This window comes from Stenella coeruleoalba (genome assembly GCF_951394435.1).
Source record: "Stenella coeruleoalba genome assembly, chromosome: 19".
Lineage (NCBI taxonomy): Eukaryota > Metazoa > Chordata > Mammalia > Artiodactyla > Delphinidae > Stenella > Stenella coeruleoalba.
Genome location: NC_137165.1, coordinates 45,737,697 through 45,762,172, shown reverse-complemented (window position 1 = coordinate 45,762,172; position 24,476 = coordinate 45,737,697). Strand labels below are relative to the sequence as shown.

Below are 24,476 nucleotides of genomic sequence, written 5' to 3'. Positions count from 1 at the left end.
AAAACCCCAAACTCTGAGACATGTTGGATCATAAAAACAACAACAAAAAAAGAAGCAACTGAAGGCAAGTCCTACTTCCCAAAACACTCACAGAGTTCAAGTAACAATAACCTTGACAGAGGCCACTGCTGATGAAGAGGTAGAGTTGGGTCATAGTTACAATGTGGTTTTTTTTTTAAATCTTTATTGGAGTATATTTGCTTCACAATACTGTGTTAGTTTCTCTCATACACCAAAGTGAATCAGCCATATGCATACATACGTCCCCATATCCCCTCCCTCTTGAGCCTCCCTCCCACCCTCCCTATCCCACCCCTCTAGGTCGTCACAAAGCACCGAGCTGATCTCCCTGTGCTACGCTGCTGCTTCCCACTAGCTATCTATATTACATTCGGTAGTGTCTATATGTCGATGCTACAATGCTTTTTAGGCCAGAACCATGAGGCTGGGAAGTGTCCCTGTGCTGCATGGCTTCTTAAGGTACCAGGAGCCCGGATGATGACTAAAAGAATGGGGCTGGTAATAAAAGGAACAAAAGAAACTTTGAGCATTGCTGTGGGTTCAGAAAGCTGTAATTCTGAAGAAAAAGCAGTTTGCAGAGCTCCCTCAGTTGGCTTCCCGGGGGAACGGGCAGTCTTAGGAAACAGACCTCTACTTGCAGGGGAGAAAAACAAGGATGAACTTCAGGCCTGCAGGCCTTCGGGCCTTCAGAAAAACAAGGATGAACTTCAAGTCTTTTTTCTTCCACAACCAAGATCAGAATCGCATTATTTAGCAAAGGCTGAGTTTAGAAAAGGGAGTAAACCAAGAAATGGGATTGGAAACAACGGTTAAAGCCTGATGATGGTGATGGTGGTGGTGATGATGGTCATGATGATGAGTTTCATTGAACAGTTTTATTGAACTCTCACCGCGAGCCGGTCACTCTGCTAAGCATCTTACCAACAGTGCCTCATGCTCTCCCGGCAATCTTGCAGCACGGAGGCATCTCCCTCTCACAGAGGAGGGAAGCAAGAATCCATGGAGTTAGTCAGCCTGCCCAAGGTCACAACGCTAGAAAGTGGCAGAGCTGTGGTTTGTCGTGTTTACCCGTACTGAGTTACGGTGAGTCACAAAACCCATGTCATCCCCCACAGGCATAGACGCACATTCCGTGTTCTGCCCTACAGTGGTAGCTTCTGCACAGAAGGCAGCCTGACCGCGAGCACTGCAGTCAGAGGGACGGGCTTGGGGGGCGAGGGGGCGCGACGCGAAAGGAGGAAGCCCCGATTCTCCGCAGAAAGAAGAAAGAAGAAGTTACTTGAAGCCTCCCGTTTCAAGACTCGGCCAGTTTTGTCACATGAACAGAAACTTATTTATAGCAATCTAGCTCCAGACACGTGAAATTGAAAGGGAAATAAAGTGCCAGAGTAAGGGGAGCCCCTGGTGATGATGAATTACAAATCTGCTCCTTCTCCCCTTCCTGTGGATTTCAGGGGCCTCTGCCCCTGTCCCTTCAGGACCCTCCAAGCAGAAACAAAACCAGCATCAAAAACACCAAAAACGTCATTCACTTTACAAATAACAAGAAAACCAGCCCCCGACGGGGGTGCGGGGGGGAGGTATGGCTAGGTTCTTGCTGTTTCTAGGACTGGAAGTCCGAACTTGGCTCTGTCCCCGTGTTCCTTCTCAGCGAAGCAATAACTTGGAGAGGGCTAACGTTTGATTTACACGGAAAGATTGCTTGGCTGTTTCAAGATAAAAATTAGGAAGTACCTACCTTGCCACTGGTTTCTTCTCCTGGTCCTCTGCGAGAGGAAGGATAAGGAATCAGAGGGGAAAAACATGTTTTTTTTCAACGTTGCAAACCATTCTATTCCTCCTCCCCTTTTGGTAAAGAAATACTTAAGTTGCATGCATTCTTGGAGAGAAGTTTCAAAAAACACTCCGCCCACAGGAATTCTGTTCATCCCACCAAGTCTGCCTCGGTCCTGCGTGCAATAGCTAACAGGCTCCTCCACTTTCAGCCCATCAGCGTTTTCTTCTCGTGCCTTTAATACAAGTGGGTTAGGATAACAGAGACATCTGTGGCTCCAGGAAACAATACTCTACTCCAGGCCAGAGCTCCCCCCTCAACAGGGAGCTCCAATCTGAAGTCATCGTAAAGGAATAAGAAAAAAGAGGCCCACATTTAGCTGAACTCCATTAAACTCTCCAGCTGGCTCTCTTTAGTTTTACCTTGGTTTATTCTATTATTTGGTGTCTGTTTGTGTAACTTATTTATTATAGTTACTACTATTCAGCATTGGGCGGGGGGGGGGACTTCTTATTTATTAAAACAAACACTATCCAGGATTATTAAAATGGGTTGCTGTCTATATGGCATCGTTTTTGAAAATAAACCCAAGGGGAAAAAGAACCCCACCATTTTGGGGTGCTCTCCCTTTCCAAGCAAGGTGGGGTGAAACAGTACCTTTCTCTTGGGAATCCAGGATTCCACTAGCTGCAGGTAACTGATTCACTGTTCCCAAGTCCAAGTGGTAAATGTTTTATTAATATCAGGTCATTTCTACTCTTAACCTTGTAGCAGAATATTGGCTTTCTCCTTGGCCGTGAAATTCTGGCAAGTCCTTCTACATCAAGGAAGGAGATGCATTTTCTAACAGAGGGAAAAAAGATGGAGAAGGAGTCTTTCCTTTCTCAACACAGGCAGGAAGAGGGAGATGGCGGGCCTAGTTGAGAACAATAGTGTCCGTCTTTACACTGTACTTCTTTACAGTGGGTAATTTGGCCCTGGTAGGACAAAGGTGAGTTCAGTCGTTGGATCTATAGAAATGCTGCAAGAAGTTTTGCTATTTTGGAGTATTTGAAATATCAGTTGAAAGTGAATTAAGCCAGGGACTTCCCTGGTGGCACAGTGGATAGGACTCTGCACTCCCAATGCAGGGGGCCCGGGTTCGATCCCTGGTCAGGGAACTAGATCCCACATGCATGCCACAACTTAGAGTTCACATGCCACAACTAAGAAGCCAGCAAGCTGCAACTAAGGAGCCATAACTAAGACCCAGTGCAACCAAATAAATACATAAATATTAAAAAAAAAGAAAGTGAATTAAGCCAGATAGAGAAAGACAAATAGCATGATATCACTGATATGTGGAATCTAAAAAAAGATACGAATAAACTTATCTACAAAACAGAAATAGACCCACAGACATAGAAAACAGACTTATGGTTATCAAAGGGGAAAGGGGGAGGGATAAATTAGGAGTTTGGGATTAACATATACACACAACTATATATAAAATAGATAACCAACAAGGACCTACTATATAGCTCAGGGGACTATATTCAATATTTTGTAATAACCTATATGGGCAAAGAATCTGAAAAAGAATACGTATATACATACACACATGTATATGTATGTATAACTGAATTACTTTGCTGTACACCTGAAACTAACACAACATTGTAAATCAACTATACTTCAATTTAAAAAAGAGAGAAAGAGAACAGAAAGAGAAATAAACGCAGTGTATTGGGTACTTCCTTAAGAAGGCAATTGTCGGGTAAGTACTTAACAAAATGCCTCTTAGTATGTCTGTTGTTTGAATTTATTAAGGCAGTGACTAATATTTTTTGACCTGACATTTTGGGCAAAGGGAGGAGGGAGTGATGCCTGGGTGAGTGTCTTCACACCTGGTAACAGGTATTGATGAACACTTAGAGATGGACGCCTGTATTGCATGTTCCTCACAACAGGAATTAAGTATAAAGTTATCAAAGCTAGTTGTGGACCTAAACCAAAGAAACATCTTTTTTTTGTTCTGCAGGCTTGTCTGAGACGACAGGAATACAGAAGAGACCCAAATGGGAAGAAACGAGATCAATTTTGGGGACAAGAGACAAATTTTGAGAGATCCCAGTTTTCAAGTGGGTCATCTTCCAAACAGGTACTTAGAATGCTGGGAGACATTCTTTTGCTGTAGGGTGTCTGTGTGTGTGTCTTTGTGTGTGTGTGTAACTGACTTAGGAAAAAGCCAGCCCCAAGAGGAGATGCTGAAGAATCTTAAAGGGCAGGGTAGGGAGAGGCAGGGGCAGGAGCTCTCGCCCTGGGTGCCACCCCTGCCCCTCCTCTGCTGTGTGACCTTCCCCCTTCCCCCTGGCTGGGCCTCACTCTTCTCTCCTGTAGACCAATGGAGATGGTCTCTGAGGTACCACCCAAATCAGAAATGCTGCAATTCTTTGATTTTAAGAGTCGGAAGCACCGGGCCTTCTAAAGCACTGCATCATAATGTATCTATATACCTATATCTATGCCTACCTGATCTGTCTATATTAATATAGACATATATGTGTATATATATATATGTAGGCTTATAGTCTTACCCATTGCATTGCTTATTTCAAATAGAGTAAAATGCAGTAATAATTGCATCATGTAATAACTAGAAATTGTTCAAATATTTTTGTCTGGATGATAATAATAAATAATAAGATCAGTATAATATGAGAACAATATGAAAATGATGATTACAGTAGGAGTAGTTACCGTTACTTGAGTGATTACAATGTTCCAGTACCGTGCTAGGCACTTTATACCTATTACCTTATTTAATTCTCATAAATCTCTATATATTTGCCTCATTTTACAGATGAGAAAACTGAGCCCTAGAAAAGTTAAGAAACTTTACTTAAGATTTCACAGCCGGTATGTGGTGGAGTAGAGTTTTCTTTCTAGGCAGTCTGACCCCTGAGAGGGTGCTCTGAACCCCTGAGCTATAGGATCATATTTCATGTTTAAGATCTTATCTGTGTGAGAGTTTTACTTATCCTACGTAAGCACTGAATACCGCAAGCTGCATTCAACAATGGTTGTTAGTATGGCAAATTAAGATGAGTACTATGCCTTTTATGAATTCTTATTTAATGTTTTATGCCTGAAATATACTCTAGAGGACGGACTCTCTTTTCTATCACTGGTGTGGATCCTCAAGATAGATCCTGGATACCTGATATCAATCAAGTTCTTGTTGGGGTTTCTTCTTTAACCTAGGATGTTCACATGGTGGTTATTTCATGTTCGAAGGACACCTTAAAAACATCAGTGGTTGATGTTTATGGATGTATCCCTGGGAGAGATCTATATTCCCTATTGAGGAACATAAAATCACACAATAAAATACTCCACCTAAAGCCTGAAGGTGAAAGAGACTATCTCACAATATCGGCAGCGCTGAGAAGAACACATTGCCTGCATCTTTTCATGTTAGCCAAGGACTAAATATAATGCCTGCTGCTGATTAAACTTAGGGAGTGAGATTAATCCAAAACTCAAATCTAGTTTGGCTCGAACAACACATTTTTAGCATTAAGATAAATTCTCACAGTTTTGCACTTAGAAACAAAAATCAAGGACAGATGAAAAAAAATGTAATTTCAGTCAAACAGTAGCATGAAGCCATATTCCTCGTTTGGAATTACTGAACAAATGGGCAGCTGGGTTCTTCTGTTTTCATGCAAAGACTCATAGGCAGAGTCTTGGCCATTTCGCATGGCAACATTCATGCATTTGGGATATTCTAGAACTTGAAGGTTCACGCTCCTCTCCACAAACTGTGTTTAGGGGACAAACTGGTGACAGATTCCTGTAGTTCCCTTCTTCATGCTACACAAATTACTCATTCTTTAAGGCATCATTGCAAAACACTCAGACCACATCTAAAAAAGGATGCAGCTGTACATATAAAAGTAATTATGAAATAAAGACAAAAATATGTGGTAAAGTGCATAAAACTGGCAATTTCTAAAGCACGCGAACAGGATTTTTCATGTTTGCTTTATGTCACCGCACCTCAGTTTGTCGGAGAACTTGGAACAACATTACTTGATACTCTCGATTTTTTCCAGATGATGCTATCCCAAGGGTTTGGGTACTGACTGTACAAGTAACTTCCAAGTTGCACCTTCTCTATCAAGAAGAGTGACAAGATTAGAATTTTCCACAGTGAATTTCACCTCTGCTTTGCTCCCTGTGTTACAGATATTCTTTGGGGGATACTGGAGGATTTTGCCTCCGGATACAAAAGTGCAGGAAGGTCAGGGTGAGGGGAAGTGTCATGGAACGCATCCTTGTCAACAGCCACCAGGACTGTGTGCTTATAATCCCAATCCCTCCTCACTCAATCCTTCGACTTTTGCCTGGTACGAGTGAAGCCAGAGAGCCCTTATGACATTCAAACCAGAGCCCAGAAATCTTCAACTCCCACAATCATGGGCTAGTTTGAAGATTTCTCCTCCCAGGTTTGGACCCCCACCCAAATTCTGTGAAAATCTGGTTGTTCTTAAACCTTCATAATCTGGGGCTGCCCTGCTCTGTATCAAATCCTGAAGGAACGCAGAATTTATGAAACCTCTTTCTACAGGGTCCCCAAGGCCAGGGAGATCCTAGAGCTAGTTTCCCAGGATAAGAATGCTGGCACCAGGATTCCCTGGTGGTCCAGTGATTAAGATTCTGTGCTCCCAATGCAGGGGGCCCGGGTTCGATCTCTGGCCAGGGAACTAGATCCCACATGCATGCCACAACTAAGAGCCCACACGCCACAACTAGGACCCGGCGCAGCCAAATAAATAAATAAATATTAAAAAAAAAAAAAAAAAAAGAATGCTAGCACCTCCCAAAGGAGAACCCAGGCCGGACTGATGCAATTTCCAGAGCTTAGTGTATGGAATGTCACATCAGGCACTAGAGCTGCAAAAGATCCTCGGTCAATCAGAAAGTGGCAGGAGAAAGATAGAGTCCAATGAGACAGTGTAAACCCAACCCAAGCCCTCTTACCTAGGGAACATTTCCCTGAGTATTTTCCTTCTAGAAATTGCTGTGGCTGAAAACTCAAAAGAACATTTTATCCCTGATTTGAGAAGGCAAGTTCATTCCCTGACTGAGTGGGTTGTGTGACAGTGGATTGCTTAATCCGTGGAAATTTTCCCACTGTACAATCACGATGTGAAGCATGCTACCACCAAATTTTGACACTTGTATTGCAACTTCCATCACTTGTTCATTCCTTAACCCAGTCTTAGACCATCACAATGCTGATGGGCCTGGGAAAAGTGAGGCATTTACCATCAAGGAATAGATCCAGTATCAAGATGCCATTTCTAAACACCTGCCTGGGGGTGGGCAGATCCCCAGATAAATGCACAGTTAACATGGCAGCCCCTCCCTTACGGCACAACCTCCTCACTCCAACCCGTGGCTTTAACCGCTGGTTATGCAGAGATTGTGTTCAATCAAACGCCAAGATAAAGCAATCACTACCAAGCCTGTGCTGAGGGGTTCTTTAAAGCATCACCTCCTAGAAAAGGGAACCCTCCTATATACGTTGTTGGTGGGAATGTAAGTTGGTGCAGCCACTATGCAGAACACTATGGATGTTCCTCATAAAACTAAAAATAGAATAACCATATGATCCAGCAATCCCACTCCTGGGCATATATCCAGACAAAACTATAGTTCAGAAAGATACACGCACCCCTATGTCCATAGCAGCACTATTCACAATAGCCAAGACAGGGAAACAACCTAAATGTCCATCGACAGATGAATGGACAAAGAGGATGTGATACATATATACAATGGACTATTACTCAGCCATAAAAAAGAATGAAATAATGCCATTTGCAGCAAGATGGATGCAACTAGAGATTATCATAGAAGTGAAGTAAGTCAGAAAGAGAAAGACAAATACCATATGATATCACTTATACATGGAATCTAAAATATGACACAAATGAACTGAAATAGAAACAGACTCAGGGACATAAAGAACAGACTTGTGGTTACCAAGGGGGAGGGGCTTGGGGGAGGGATGGAGTGGGAGGTTGGGGTTAGCTGATGTAAGCTTTTATAAATAGAATGGATATACACACTGCTATATTTTAAATGGATAACCAACAAGGACCTACTGTATAACACAGGACCTTCTGTATAACACAGGGACCTACTGTATAACCTACTGTTCAATATTATGTAACAACCTAAATGGGAAAAGGATTTGAAAAAGAATAGGTACATGTATATGTATAACTAAATCACTTTGCTGTACACCCGAAACTATCACAACATTGTTAATCAACTATACTCCAATATAAAATAAAAAGTTTAAAAAAAATCATTAGTAAAAACATACACACAAAAAAACCCCCACAAAAGCACGCAACACACACACACACACACACACACACAAAATAGAATGGATCAACAACAAGGTCCTACTGTATAGCACAGGGAACTATATTTAATATCATATGATAAACCATAATGGAAAAGAATATCAAAAAAGAATATATATATGTATAACTGAATCACTTTGCTGTACAGAAGAAATTAATACAACATTGTAAATCAACGGTACTTCAAGTTTTAAAAATTACAAAAAAAATAATACTAAAGCAGCACCTCTTAAATGCATTTAGGTTAGTTGTGTGACACAGTACAAAGAACACTTATCATCAAGGGCTCCCTCATTACAGTGTCCCTCATTACAGTGTGAATTCGGACAAAGCACTTTACTTCTAAGTACTTCAATTTCCCATCAAGGAGATCCTTATTATTATGCTATTATCTCATAGGATCATTGTGAGAACGTGTGAGATGCTCAAGTGTCATACTAACATTAGATTCATTATAAGTTGCCTTGGTGTCCAGCTATGCTTGCAAAGGATGCTCCAACACTTATCGATAGAGGAGCAGCTCCTGAGGCTTCTAGAATACCTTCTTTCCTCTCAGCCCCATCTCAGGCCACATTTCAAAGAGCTAACCTAACGTAGCAACTTAATTTCACACCCTTTTCAAAGTTACCTACAACCTTGTGAGCTGTTTAATCAAATTAGAATTTAACAGGGAAATAAACAGCAGCTCTACAGAACCAACTACACCTTGGGTGATTTAGTACATTAAAAAGCAAAGCAGTCTCTCAGTATGAACAGGAAGCAGTGTCCCCGGTACACTGCTGGCCCAGAGGAGCCTGCTGTGGTGCCAGGGGCACCAGGATATTTTGACCTCTCAAAACTTCTCAGAGGGGACTTCCCTGGTGGCGCAGTGGTTGAGAGTCCGCCTGCCGATGCAGGGGACACGGGTTCGTGCCCCGGTCCGGGAGGATCCCACATGCCGCAGAGCGGCTGGGCCCGTGAGCCATGGCCGCTGAGCCTGCGCATCCGGAGCCTGTGCTCCGCAACGGGAGAGGCCACAACAGTGAGAGGCCCGCACACAGCAAAAAAAAAAAAAAAAAAAAAAGCAAAGCAGTCTCTCAGTATGAACAGCAAACAGTGTCCCTGGTACACTGCTGGCCCAGAGGAGCCTGCTGTGGTGCCAGGGGCACCAGGATATTTTGACCTCTCAAAACTTCTCAGAGGGGACTTCCCTGGTGGCGCAGTGGTTAAGAATCCACCTGCCAATACGGGGGACACGGGTTCGATCCCTGGTCTGGGAATAACCCACATGCTGCGGAGCAACTAAGCCCGTGCACCACAACTACTGAGCCCACGTGCCACAACTACTGAAGCCCCTAAGCCTAGAGCCCACGCTCCGCAACAAGAGAAGCCACCACAATGAGAAGCCCGTGCACCGCGACGAAGAGTAGCCCTCGCTCGCCGCAACTAGAGAAAGCCTGCGTGCAGCAATGAAGATCCAACGCAACCAAAATTACATAATAAAAATAAGTTCAAAAATAAAAATATTTTTAAAAAGAAATTGAATTTAAAAAAAAAAAAGACTTCACAGAGAAGGGCCAGGACCCCCAATTTCCCCAGAGAAAATGATGAAACTGATTAGCCCAGGACTTGGGGGACAGCAACCTTCAATGAAGAAAATCATCATGGCCCCTTCTCATCTTCCAAGATCCTGCATCCTTGCTGGATGGGCCACTTCCAAGAGCACAAATCTCAAGGACCGAGGACATGTGGTCACTATATTTGGCAAAGAAGGCGGGGACCAGCCCTCAGTTTTTCAAGAGCACCGTTCGCTCCGGTAATAGGAATAGGATTGTCATCCTTTCACGAGCAGCAACCGGGCGGCTAAACGTTTAGATTCCAGGTCACCGGGACCCAGCGTCACACTGGAAGGAGGCGGCTAACCTGCCACCAGCAGCAGCCGGCTCTGCCCCAGGCCTGGCTCAGCAGGATGCTTACATCCGTGAGATCGCCCGCACCTCCCAGAAGGCAAGGCAAGCCTAAGTGTGAAGGCGGTCACCCGACATAAACATCTTAATTGTTTTGTCCGTGATCATCCACACAAACGCTGGAGGTTGAAATGAAAAACAAAGCTTCTTCAAGTAATCTGCAGTGGCTCAAAAAGTCAGAAAGTGCATTCCTACATGAGGGCAGCAAAAGCCTAAAACTGTGCTGTCCAGTACAGCGGCCACTAGCCATGTGGGACTATTTAATTAAAATAACATTTTAAATGCAGTTCCAGGCTCAGGAGCCACATGTGGCCCATGGCTGCCATATAGGACATTTCCAACACTGAAGAAAATTCTATAGGACAGCACTGCTCCTGTTTATGGTCAAGTCCAAAAGATGAAACAAGATCCCACGGGCCAGCAAGGGGTTTTGTTTCCCAGAAACCGTCCTCGCGTACTCCACACTACAATGCTTTTGCCCACCGCAGCTCCTTGCAAACGTTTGCTCTCCGTTGCTGAGTCAGGTGTCCGCGAAGGCTGGCTCGCTTTGCATTTGGTGTTTTCCTCCAACTTGGGTATATTTGCATGTCTCCTTTCATGACCTGCCTCTCCAGCCTCTCCTGCCTGTGAAACCTGCAGCTTCTCCTCTTTCAAACCGCTCTTGGGGAGCTGTTTGTTCTCCCATTAATCTGTCAGTGTCAACCTACCAACACCCCTGATGGTGTCACGGAAGCAGCCAGCTTAGCACACGGCATATGTGTTCTGTGACTCACGCTTTTAATTTTCTCTAACTTCTACCTGTCCATTGTCAGACTCTCCGTGGGCCGGGCCTCCCGTCGTTCTGGCCCCGGGCCCGTGTGAAAATGAGGCAGGTCACACACATGCATGCTGGCTCTGACTGCCGGGGCGGGGGTGGGGGGGGCCCACCTGGGAGGCTGTGAGTCATCCCTAACACCTGGCCAGGCGTGGTCACCGCCGCCCCCTCGACTCGCGACTCGACTCGCGCAGATTCCGTGCCCTCGAGGTGCACCTGAGTCACAATGCAGCTCCACACCCAGCGTCTCGAGCCCAGCACGGACGTCAGGGAGGCAGAAAGTGCAGCCCACGGTTTGTCGGGAATTTTCGTTGGAGTTTGTTTTCCATTTTAGCTGTTGGTCTGTCCTCCTTGGCCTGTCCCACCACCCCCTCAGACTCAAGAGGCTGAATCCATTGTCTTCTCCCCTCAGATTGGTTCCTCTTCCTGAATTCATTGCTGCCCAGGCCGGAATTCTGGAGATTATCTCAGACGCCTCCTTCTGTTGCCCCTTCACAACTTCACGGCCGTCAGACACCAGAGTTAGACCGTCTTCCCTCCTCTCTCTTGAATCTGTCCACCAGCACCTCCCTTTGCAGGGCCCTGTCTTTTTTTTTTTTTGGCCTGGATTATTGTGGGAGCCGTTTTCCTGATCGTTTTGTCTTCACCTCACCCCTTCCAGCCAGTCTCCCAGGCAGCATTATGAGTGGATCCGTCTAGAAGCAAACTGGATCATGCCACTCCTCTATTAAAAGCTGTCTAGTGGTTCCCCATGTCTTTGGGATCAAGTTCAAACACCTTAGCAAAGTGTTTGATGGCTCTCAAGGCCCTGGATGGCCTGACCCTCAACTCTGAGGACACTTCCTCTGGGAAGAGCTTCCAGAGCTGCTCCTGGGGGTCAGGTGGCTTTGTTCTCGTCCCTCCTTTGTATTCCCCAGAACACCGTCTGGGCTCAAGCCCATCTTGGGATGCGTCTTCCTGTCTGTCTCACCCTTAGGCTGGAGCCACTCAGGCGCAGGCACTGGTTATTTTTGCTCTTTTTTGATGGTTGGAATTTGCTTTAATAGATTTCAGCAAGAGGAAAAAAGAATAAATGAAGTAAATGTGCGAAAAATCATGCCAATTTTCGAACCTGAATGATGGGTATATAGGAGTTTATTATTATTCTCTCTACTTTGCCATGTTTCATATTAAAAAAAGTCTGAGACAAAGGCCCCACCCAGGGGCAGGAAGTTATAAGGCAGGACCCAGGTGAGGTGCCCAGGGAGGGCACAGGGCAAGGGAGATGGAGGGACAGAAGGAAGGAAGAGATGGTGCAGGGGGCCTGGAAGCAGAGATGATGCTGTCCCTCAGAGGGTGGCATTCTCTAGGACCTGCTGTCTTGTTGGGCAGGTCACCTCCCCACCAACAGCTCTCTGAGACTTCATTCTTCAGCACTCACTTCCAGACTCTTCCAGAAACCAAATCTGCTGGCACCTTGATCTTGGACTTCCAGCCTCTAGAACTGCTTGAGCGGGAACCAGTCCCGGGCGTTGGTGCACAGGGCGATGGCCAGGTGAGGGGCAGACAGGAGCACCCCGCTGAGTACCGCGGCCCGCATGTGCACGGGCAGGAGCGTGTGGATGGTGTAGATGAAGAACACATTTTTTTGTTTTTTTTTTTAAATCATAGGTTCACAGCACAGGAAAGGGACCTTGAAGGACATTTAGTCTAGTCACCCATTGCAGTTTTAGACACACTAGTTGTTAGAAAGTTCTTTTTTTTTTTAAATTTTTATTTATTTATTTTGGGCTGTGTTAGGTCTTCGTTGCTGCGCGCGGGCTATCTCTAGTTGTGTTGCACGGTCTTCTCATTGCGGTGGCTTCTCTTGTTGCGGAGCGTGGGCTCTAGGCACACAGGCTTCAGTAGTTGTGGCACGCGGGCTCCGTAGTTGTGGTTCATGGGCTCTAGAGCGCTGGCTCAGTAGTTGTGGCGCACGGGCTTAGTTGCTCTTTTTTCCACCACACACTAGGAGCTCCATGAATGTTTGATGACTGCCAGTCACAGGAATGTTTTAGGAATGTGCACATGTTGAAATCATAGCAGTGTAACCACAACCGCCGGAGCAGGACCCTGCCTCGAGCGAGAGAAGAAAGGGGTACCGTTACCACGAGTGGTGGGCAGACGCTGGCCTGGCTTGAAATCATCAAGAAGAGAGTGGTTTGCTGAGACCGCCAACGTGCAATGGCCAGTTTGGGTCTGAAGGCTGAAACCGCAATCAACCATTTGGATACCACCTCCTCATCGGTGGCAACCAGGGTGACTGGCTAAAGAGAACGTTCTTTTCCTGGCCTACCACTCCGCAAAGCAACAGGTGGCTTCCTTAAAGCTCTGGGTAAGTTCCTTTTGTCACAGGTGGGCAAGAACACAGAGACAGAAGCAGCTCTCCGTGGACAGAGGAAACTCAGAACAGCCCAAAGTTGACCCAGGACTCACTCGCACTTACAAGAGGTCATCTTGGTGTGCTTAAATGTCCCACCAGGTAACTCACCAGACTGAACTGAAGGTTTCCTTTGTGATCATATTATAGAGTAACTGGAAGACCTGGGGTGCAGGCCCCTGGGCAAACCAGGGTCCTAGAAGCCTTTCACAGCAGTAAATGGCACAAACGAGTGATAATTGGTCTGGGCAAAGCCGGCAGTGCTTCCTTTCTCCTCCGTTTCTGTGCTTTGCCTGAGTTCCACTAGGTAATTTTAAAATAGGGCATGGCAGGAAAATGGGGCAACTGTCAGTTTAAATTGCAGCTGCTTCCAGAATGTCGTCCTGCCTTTTGAACAGATAAGCAGGACAGCCTAGAGTCAATCCTTCCACGGGGTGATTCTGCCACTCGGCCCAGCGAGACAAACACCAATTGTCATCCCAGCTCAGTGAAATCGCCGGTGCCGAGCAATGTTGACCTCTGACCCCAAGAGTTCCCCCTGTTAATTAGACTCAGCGGCTCAGAAATTGCATGAGTGAAGATTATGATAAAGTGGCTTTTTTCGCATTTTATGTAGTGCTGTATATTTCAGCTTACAACATCTTATTAAAATCCCCTACTTAAAAAAATGGTTCTAATTGCTTTTTAAAACCAAGAAACTTGTTAAAAACCTATTAAAATTCAGATATCAAAATTTAAAATTTTTTCAGTCAGTTGCAAGACATGATTATTCAGGGGCATACTCGCATTAAACATAACCTATAAATACAGCATTTCACCCTAAAACCTTCTTTTGTTGACAACAACAATTGCTTTATTTGTTAAGGAATTATAAAGCACTGGTGTCCAAGACACTGTGTTGGGTAGTATGGGGATATAGTAATGAATAACCTCTGGTCCCTTGGTTCCTCTCCCTTTGTCCTTTCATTGTCCCCTCTGTACCAACCTTTCCCTTCCCAAGCAGCCTATGTTCTGTGCTTGATCCTCTTAACACTTCCCTTGCCCTTTGTTTTGTTGACACACCTCTCTGGCCAAATCCTGCCCATCCACGGTCTCTGGGTCTGCACCCATACCACTGGTGACTGCCGGAAAAAAATCACCCAACCTTGAAAAATGGTGCCCCTGGAAGGTCACGGCCACTAACCTCCTGCAACTCTTCGATGCTGCCCAGTTTCCCTGGTCAACTGTCCCTTCCACTTCAAGCCTTCTTCCCTTTCCCCAATCCCTCCTCTCTTCCACCCGAATCCACAGTGGTCCTCACGTGGAAGCTCCCTCAGCTCTCTGCTGCCCAGCCCATCCACCCCTTTCCCTCTGCACCCCCCTCCCCTCATTCCCACCCAGTTAGCAACCCTTCCATCTCTGCTCAGGACCCTCATTCCATCCATTGTCCCTTCCGTTCCTGCGTCTCCAACTCTGTACCAGAGCCTTCCCTTCCCATCAGTATTTAATCACGATCCAAGGTTTCCTACCAAAAATCTTAAGAGAACAGAAGAGACCTTCCCTGAGCCCCCATCCCCTGCACTTACTGCTTCTCCCTCACAAAGCTCTCAAAAGAATCATTTACGCTGACTGACTCAGTTTCCCCACCTCCTACGCACAACGCAACCACTGCAATCTGGCTGCCACACATGTCATTCCACAGAAACGGCTCTTCGTCAGATGCCTTCCACGTCTGCGATGCAGGGCGTCTCTTGCAGTCCTCACTGCGCTGCACCTCTCAGCAGCTTTAGCTCGCCTGGCCACTCCACTGTCCTCAAAATGCTGCGTCCCCACGCTTCTGCAAAGCCACGTTCTCCTGGCTTCTCCTCCTTCTCGGCGCTGAGTCCTGGGATTCCTCCAGGCTCGCTTCTCTTCTCACTCTACACCTGGGGGTTTATCCTGGTTTTGTATCACAGGCCTCTTAGGCAATACGGATGACCTCTCTGGATCCTCTTCTCACAATAATATTTTCAAACGCATAAAATAAGATGCACAGGATTTCAAAGGAAACCGCAATCCTTGAAATAATCATCAAGATATTTTTAGAAATCTGTGACTCAGGAATAGATATGCTTCTTTTTTTTTTTTTTTTTTTTGCTGTACGCGGGCCTCTCACTGTTGTGGCCTCTCCCATTGTGGAGCACAGGCTCCGGACGCGCAGGCTCAGCGGCCATGGCTCACGGGCCCAGCCGCTCCGCGGCATGTGGGATCTTCCCGGACCAGGGCACGAACCCGTGTCCCCTGCATCGGCAGGCGGACTCTCAACCACTGCGCCACCAGGGAAGCCCTGTGCTTCTTTTTTAACACATGAAATAACAAGTGATGGGCGTAAAAGGTACTTTGAGACATCTGCAACGTATTTAATGAAATGTGACAATACCTGTGATTTCGATTGGTGACACATCACAGGTACGGCTAATACTACTGTGGTTTGTCGCCTGTATTAGTAAATGAAAGATATGCTTAGATTTCAATAAGAGGTTAGTGGAAATAAAGATGCAATTTTTTTTCCCATGCATATTCATGTCCCACCCCCAAGAAACCCTGCTCTATTCTCCTCAGGTTACCTGCCCAAGATGTTACCCGCCTATGACTCCCAAATCCGCATTTCTAACCCAAACCTCGCTTTTGATCTCCAGATCTAAATATCCCATTGTTTTCTAAATAATTTCTACTTGGATGTCTCAAACTCAATAGGCCCAGTGCTAAAGTTCCCAGCCCGGCCCTTCGTTCTTCCTTTTTTTTTTTTTTTTTTTCTGGCCGAGCCGCACAGTATGCAGGATCTTAGTTTCCTGACTGGGGGTCAAACCCACGCCCCCTGCAGTGGAAGCGTGGAGTCTTAACCACTGGACCACCAGGGAAGTCCCTGCTCTTCCTTTTGCGCAGTATCATCAGAATCTGACACTTTCCTCCTTACCGTCTTATTCGTCACCAAGTCCCAACCATTTTACTTATCATTTTAATCCATCTGTGTGTTCGTCTCTGCTATCACCTAGTTAAGTTACTGCAAAGGCCCCCTCACAGGTCTTCGCAACTCCTGGTCCTGCCCCCAAATCCCACTTTCTCTACCACACGTGATTTGACAAGTGGAACCCAGATCACTCTGTTGGCCGCTTAAATCCCTTCCATGGTGTTCTGTGGCTTTCAGAATGGGGACCAACACCCATCATGTAGCCAACAAGGCCCTTTGGGATCTAGCCTTCCTTACTGCTCTATGCTTCAACCACACTGGCTTGGGGTCCTGCTAGGAGGCTTTGCACATGCTGTTCCCTTTTCTTGAAGCACTCGGCCTGCCTTCCCACCAGGTCTCAGATCTCAGCTCAGGTCACTTCCTCAGGGGGGTTTTCCCCAACTGTGCCCAAGCCCCCGGCACAAAAAACCTCTGCTCTATCTTCTGATGGTTGTCCATGCAGTTCCTTTTTTTTTTTTTTTTTTTGCGGTATGCGGGCCTCTCACTGTTGTGGCCTCTCCCGTTGCGGAGCACAGGCTCCGGATGCTCAGGCTCAGCGGCCATGGCTCACGGGCCCAGCCGCTCCGCGGCATGTGGGATCTTCCCGGACCAGGGCACGAACTCGTGTCCCCTGCATCAGCAGGCGGACTCTCAACCACTGCGCCACCAGGGAAGCCCAGTTCCTTTTTAAAAATGTATGAAAATTCACTTTTTTAAACGAGTTTTGATAAATGCATGTAACCATGTTTTGAGTTTCCATCACCCCATGACCCTTTCCAGTCAATTCCTGTCTCTGTCCCTCTCAGAGGCAACCACTGTTCCGAGTATTTTCACCATAAATTAGTTTTGCCTTTTCTTTTTCTATTTCTTTACACTGTTTTCAGTTCAACTTTTAAGTCACTTTTTAGAAATTGGTGGAATATAGATTCTAAATAGATGAGCTAAATAAATGAACCTACTTAATAATTAAATTAGGGGACTTCCCTGGTGGTCCAGTGGTTAAGATTCTACGCTTACACTGCAGCGGGCACGGGTTCGATCACTGGTTGGGGAACTATCCTGCATGCCACATGGCGTGACCAAAAAATAATAATAATTAAATTAAAATTACATACAAGTCACAGATTAAAATTATAGTCTTTTCCCAAAATGACAAAGTCGCTTTTAAAAAGATAATATGTAGTGGGAAAAGTTATGTAGAAATTGGCATTCTCATGTACCTCTGGAAATGTAAATTGGTACAGTGTTTCTGGAGGACAATTTGGGAACAAAATATTGTAAATCTTTGTGATGCTGTTAATCTACTAATATAAATTCCCACTTTGGGAACTTAAAGAAATAATTGATGATGTGCATAAATATATAAGAATATTCATCATAGCATTATTTATCATAGAAAAAGTTGGAAGCAACCTAAATGACCAACAAAAGTAAGTATGACAGAGCCATACAATAGGAATATATTGTAAAGACAATGAGAACTGCCAAGAAAGACTAAAGTTTACTTAATGGGTTTATTCTTAGAGTATATTTGTACTGTGATTCTGAAATTATTTCATGTTCACTACAGAGTAAAACAAATGAGTACATATATTAATATAATTAAGGAATAAAGATTTTAAATTAAATACATATATTAATATAATTAAGGAATAAAGATTTTAAATATAATTAAGGAATAAAAATTTTAAATAAAGATTTAAAATCTTTAAAAATAAAGATTTTAAAGATTTAAATAAAAAGATACAAATATAAAACAAAAGAAAGGAAGGGAAAACCCCTTCCACTAAATATGTATTAGTGTTAAATACATATTTCTAATTAATTCCATTGAAAGGACTTAGGAACAATGTCCCTCTAGGAGCAATGAACACACATAGCATGAAGATACTGATTTCTAAATAGCTTTCTAAACTAAAAGGAACCAGAGCTTATTGGGAAAATAGCTGATTCTAGGTCTGAGCCAGGTAAAGTACAAGGTGAGGCTATGAAATTTCATTGTGCCATAAAGCGTAGACGTGCTCGGAGACTCAAGTCAGAGCAAACTCGAATGAACTCCCATTCACCAATTTTGGGACGATTTGAGCCTCAAAAAATGTGATGAGATGATTGAATAAAATGTGTCCTTGAAACCACAATGATGACGATAACAAACAAAGAGGCAAACAAACAAATAAGAAGGGAGGAAAGTTCTTCTTTAGAGAAGAATGCCAGCTAATAATTGTAGAAGAAAGGATAGAAATAGAAATATCATCCTTTTGCTACCTTGATGTAATTATCAATTCAGGCAAAGCACATCAAAAGATGCTAAATCACTGGGTAAAATGTATCATGAATAGGGTATTTAGTGTCAAAGAATCGTCCCACAGATTTCTGACTAATTACAAAAGGGAAAAATGTACTTTTATAGTGGAAAAATCCGGCAGTCACCACCTTACCCTAGAGACCAAACAGCATTGTTAGGCACTGAGGTGATATTATGAAGAGGGATACCACACCACCTATGGAATATTCTAACCCAAAATGATTAACCTGAATTTTATTATGAGAAAGCCATCAAATTCAGAACGGTCGACGTTCTATGAGGCTGGGACTCTTCCAAAGAGTAAAAATCATGAAAAGACAAAAAGGGCCGAGAACGAAAGAGACATAATAACTGCGTGCAATGGGTGTATCTTGATTGGATCATAGATCAAAATACACAGCTAAAAAGACATTTTTGGGACAGTTTGGTTTGAATATGCTCTACATAATAAATAATGTTATGGAACTATTAAATTCTCTTGGGTAAGATAATGGTATTGTGGCTTTGTAGGAGAATGTCCGTTTTGATAGGAGATGCATATTGAAGTATTTAGGGGTAAAGTATTATGAAGTCTAGAGAGAGGGAGGGATGGGGGAGAGGGAGAGAAAGCAAATTGGCAAGTAAAGGGTAATGGATGTTATTTGTACTATTCTTTCAACTTCTCCATTGATTTGAAAATTTTCAAAATAAGGTTGACAAAATTATAGAAAGGTATCTATTGACGCAATGTATTGTTAAGTGACAACGTATGTATGGCTCAATTCTATTTTTGTTAAAAAACAATATTTATACAGTTGCCTAAATATATGTGCAAGAGTAATGTCAGCTGCTATAACAAAAGGACCAAAAATATGATTCAATCAAGAAAGAATTTATTTCTTGCACCTGTGATGGCCCAGGTGATCAGCAGGCAGCTCTCCTCCACTAGGACTTACAGGGATTCAGGCCAATGATGGTTCTCTTGTCTTCAACACATGACTTTCAAAGTTGTTGCCTCTCCAGCCGAGAAGCAGGGCCAGAGATTATCTCTGAAGCAGGCTGTACATGTCACCTGTGCTCCCACTCCACTGGTGAGACTTTCCTCCTGAGGCCACACCTAGTTGCAGTGGAAACTGAGTCATTCAGTTCAAGGTGGGCAGCCACATCCAGCTGTAGCTCTTATCACTTGAGAAGGGATTTCAGTGGAAAGCTAGTCGTCTCCATCACGCTCATTTGTTATACAGCAGAAACTAACACAACACTGTAAAGCAATTATACTCCAATAAAGATGTTTTAAAAAGGGGGGGGGGCGGTGTCTGAAAGAACACAGACCAAGCTATTTGCAGTTTTTATTTCAAGGTTAATGGAGTTTTGAATGCTTTAAAATTTCTCTCTTTGTCTTTAGTTTTCCATTATGAACATGGATTTTTTTTTTTTTTGGCAATAAAGAAAAGACTTACACTTTACAAAAATAAGCCATTGAAACTACAAAAAGATGCTTTGTTTTCTTCCTCTGAAAGAAACATACAAGCTAATCTTAAGTACCACATTAAGCATTTTTCTTCTCAGAAACCTTCAGTTGGACCCTATTCTCCATCACATTAACTCTCAATTCTTTGCTTGACTCTCAGAGCCCCCCACAATCTGACCCCAGCTTGCCAGCCAACTTTGTCTCTCACCTCTCCTTCTCACACCCTCTGCTCTGGCCATACGCCTTGCTGCCTGAGAATCACGCCGTGGGCGTCACTCCATCCGTACCTTGGCTCCCATGCTGCCTCCAGCCGAAGCTGGTCCCTACTGCTCCTTGAGTTCCTAGAAAACACCATCCCCTTCATGAAGCCTCCCTTGACATCTCACTTTTTTGCTGTGAGTTTCTTTGAGGTTTAGAATTGGTGCCACCCAATTTATCACTTAATTAAACTTTGTTTTGCATTTTGCTAGTATGGTATAAATTGTGTCTCTCCCATTGCAAGTATCTTGTCTTTATATGGGGTTGAAGACACAGTAGATGCATATGATGCTGTTCAATTAATTCCCATGTTTCATGACCTATTATTCTGAGTAGGAAGTATTTTCATGGATGACCTCCATTTAATGACTAAGTCTTTCATGTTCTTCAAGTGTTCCTCTCAACTAAAAGGAGAATATGAATTCAAATAAAGAATGAAGGAGAGGGGCTTCCCTGGTGGCGCAGTGGTTGAGAGTCCGCCTGCCGATGCAGGGGACGTGGGTTCGTGCCCCGGTCCAGGAGCATCCCACATGCCGCGGAGCGGCTGGGCCCGTGAGCCATGGCCGCTGAGCCTGCGCGTCCGGAGCCTGTGCTCCGCAACGGGAGAGGCCACAGCAGTGAGAGGCCCGCGCACCACAAAAAAATAATAATAAAAATAAAAATAATTGTCCTGAACATGGGAAGGACTTTGCTGCCCTTAGTTTCTTCTAGAAGAGAGAATGTTTAGCCAGCTTTGGGATACATCAGCATTCTGTGTAGGACATGCTAACTTTATATTTCTTGAATCCATAAACGTCCCCATCCTGTCCAGAATGCTATTTATACAAGCTGCCCTTAATTCCCAAAGGCCATTTTTTGTGTTTGAGGCATGATATGAATGTGGACTTTGGGGACAGCACTCTGAAGATACTCATTTGCACCCACAGTTCCTTGGTCACCCTTCCCATGTTGTGACCTTTGCGTGTCGAGGTTCACAGCCTTGATCGTTCTCTTTCGTGATCTCGGGAGAACGTTTTATCTCAAAGGTAATAAACACACTGTCTTTCTCTGGCACCAGCCTGACACTACTCTTTGTCTGTTTTCCTATTCAGAGCAAGTCGTGTCCTGATCTTTACACTATGTCATAAGATCCACTCAGCTCAGCCTTCCATCACATGACACGTGGCTACAATGCGTTTTGTACACGTCCATCAGAATTCATCAGCACGCCTTGTGGGAGGGAGGGAGGCGGCATACCAGTTGAGAACCAGCTCTGTAGATCTTGGAAATGAGCCATCAGGCAAGAGCTGGAAAATGACTTGGTCTTTTCTGTCCCTGACTACTTCTTCTGTCTCCATGCCTTTCTGATCATCTGTGCTCACTGTCACCTTGCCATTTCAGACTCAACATTGTTAGGACCCAGTTTAAAAATCTAGGCCTTTTCTCACCTTCTGAGATGGCCCACACTCTGTCTGTGGAGTGTTTCTCTCTCTAAACAAATCCACTTCTTACCACTTTGTCTCTCACTGAATTCTTTCTGTGATGAGACATCAAGAACCTGGGCTTCATTAAGTCCTGAAACCAGAGCAATGTACAACATCCAGGAGAGAAGAGATTTTACTTTCAGTTTTAATATTGCAATGGGTGACCAGTGCTAGAGACAGGGTAGGAGGAGTCAAGATTGAGGATTGTGGTCGAGAATCCCAGTTCATACTCCCCACAACGTGCCCTGCCACTCATTATCCAGCACAGGACTTGACCAGCCCTCCAGGTTCTGAGTGACATGGAGAGCAGAAATCAACTGGAAAAACAAGGCAGAAGCCATCCCAGGATAAGAACAATAAAAGTTTTTCTCCCACATATCCAGAACCATGAGGTGTCCTACATCTAAAATAGTTCCAAGAAGTTCCAATATCATAACCATGGTGATGTTGTTTTAATTATATATACACTCAAAGACAGAAATATTAGAAAGAACTGCATTAAATACTAATGAAAGCTGTGATGCAAAAAAAAAAAAAATCTAGTCACTCTAACATCCCTGAAGAAACGCATCCCACTTGGCAATCCTTGGGTCTCCATCATCCAGGAGGTCTAACTAGAACCATTATCATGTTTCGAAGTCGCTACTTCAGTGCCCAATTCCCTAATGTAAGTCCCTTCTTTTCCTAGCGTGAGTCTTGCTCTGAACTTTTGAGAGTTTCTAGCAAGGTCATATCTCTACTTTATTATGGATGATGCCAAAAGAGCAAGTTGGGGATCTTTGGAAAATGTTGACTGCAAAACCCATAATACTCCAGAAAAATATTAATTTTGACAATAACTTCTTTCAGTCAATGTGGCTTTATTAGGACGCTCATCAGATTACCAAGAGAGAACTTAAAGTCTACACATGGGGCTTCCCTGGTGGCGCAGTGGTTAAGAATCTGCCTGCCAATGCAGGGGACATGGGTTCGAGCCCTGGTCTGGGAAGATCCCACATGCTGTGGAGCAACTAAGCCCGTACGCCACAACTACTGAGCCTGCGCTCTAGAGCCTGCGAGCCACAACTACTGAGCCCACGTGCCACAACTACTGAAGCCCACGTGCCTAGAGCCCATGCTCTGCAGCAAGAGAAGCCACCGCAATGAGAAGCCTGTGCACCGCAACAAAGAGTAGCCCCTGCTCGCTGCAACTAGAGAAAATCCCATGCGCAGGAACGAAGACCCAATGTAGCCAAAAATAAATAAATTAAATAAATTAATTTAAAAAAAAAGTCTACACATGTATTATGTAATCTGGGTTTTTTAGTTTAGTTTTTTTTTTTTTTTTTAATGTTTCAGGCTTTGATTTTGAAACACAGCGCTAGTTTTCTTCCCCTAAAGGAAGAGCAGTATGCTCTTGCCTCCACCTCCATGTGACATTTCAACTTAGGAACATATGGGGGAAGAAAATTGTAACTACTCTTCAAAATTGCGAGAGGAGGAGACAGTTTTAAAATCAGCTTAAAATCAACATAATTTAATTTTTATTGTCTGCTAATCTTTAAGTGTTGTTAAATGTTTGCCATTAGAACTTTACTGTCTGAAAGAGAATTTGGACCACAGAACTGCCCCACCTCGCCGCCCATTGCTCTTTGAAGCAGGTGACAACGCATTTGAATTTTTCAGTGGGGTTTATGGGTTTGGTTTCAACAGGAGGTAGTTAATTTTCAGCGGTTAGCTGGTTACTTTTTTAAATGGCTGAACATGAACGGCTAATTGCAAAAGCCAACACTTACATGGTACTTTCTCAGTGCCTGGCACCACTACTCTTGGTGCTATAAACATATCTTAACTCCTTTCATCCTCACAGAACCACCAAAAAGAAGGCACTATTGTTCACAGATGAGAAAATCTGAGCGGCAAAGAGATGAACTAAAACTAATCCTATGTCACACGGTCACTACGTGAAAGAGCCAGGATTCACTCCCAGGAAGCTGGGCTCCAGAGTCTTAAACACTACATTTTAGTGCCAGAATGAGTTACTTCAACTTCTTTCACCCAAGGAGCATCCTCCTTGGATAATATAATGGGCTTTCACGGAGAGGACACATGAGAATGGCTGAATACATGACAGGACACGAATGAAGATACAAAGAGTTGAAGTGATTGGCTTAAGATTACTCAAAGCAAGCACGAAAAGACCCAGTAGCACATTCATACGTATTATAGTTCTCACCATTGTGGCTTTAGTTTCCAACCGACAAAACACCCACTTCCAGCTGTAATTTCTGGACTCAAGGGTGATTCCCAGGGACTTCCCTGGTGGCTCAGTGGTTAAGAATCTGCCTGCCAATGCAGGGGAAATGGGTTCGAGCCCTGGTCCGGGAAGATCCTACATGCCACGGAGCAACGAAGCCTGTGAGCCACAACTACTGAGCCTGCATTCTGGAGCCCGCGAGCCACAACTGCTGAGACCATGCACCTAGAGCCTGTGCTCCGCAACAGGAGAAGCCACTGCAATGAGAAGCCTGTGCACCGCCATGAAGAGTAGCCCCCGCTCTCTGCAACCAGAGAAAAGCCCACACGCAGCAACGAAGACCCAACGCAGCCAAAAATATAGATAGATAGATAGATAGATAGATAAGATTTGCAACTGGAAGTAAGGTTGATGGAACCAG

General features: G+C 44.3%; 1 protein-coding gene across 1 annotated transcript in view; it reads left to right on the top strand.

The window, feature by feature from the left end:
• The window catches only part of MARCHF10 (membrane associated ring-CH-type finger 10), a gene marked incomplete at its 3' end in the record, with an annotated part of 82,572 nt that overhangs the window by 5,292 nt on the left and 52,804 nt on the right, over window positions 1-24,476 (top strand). The window contains exon 2 of the mRNA XM_079905231.1: window positions 3,816-3,935. Coding sequence (XP_079761357.1) covers window positions 3,816-3,935 — 120 coding nt within the window. The remainder of the gene's footprint in view (window positions 1-3,815; window positions 3,936-24,476) is intronic.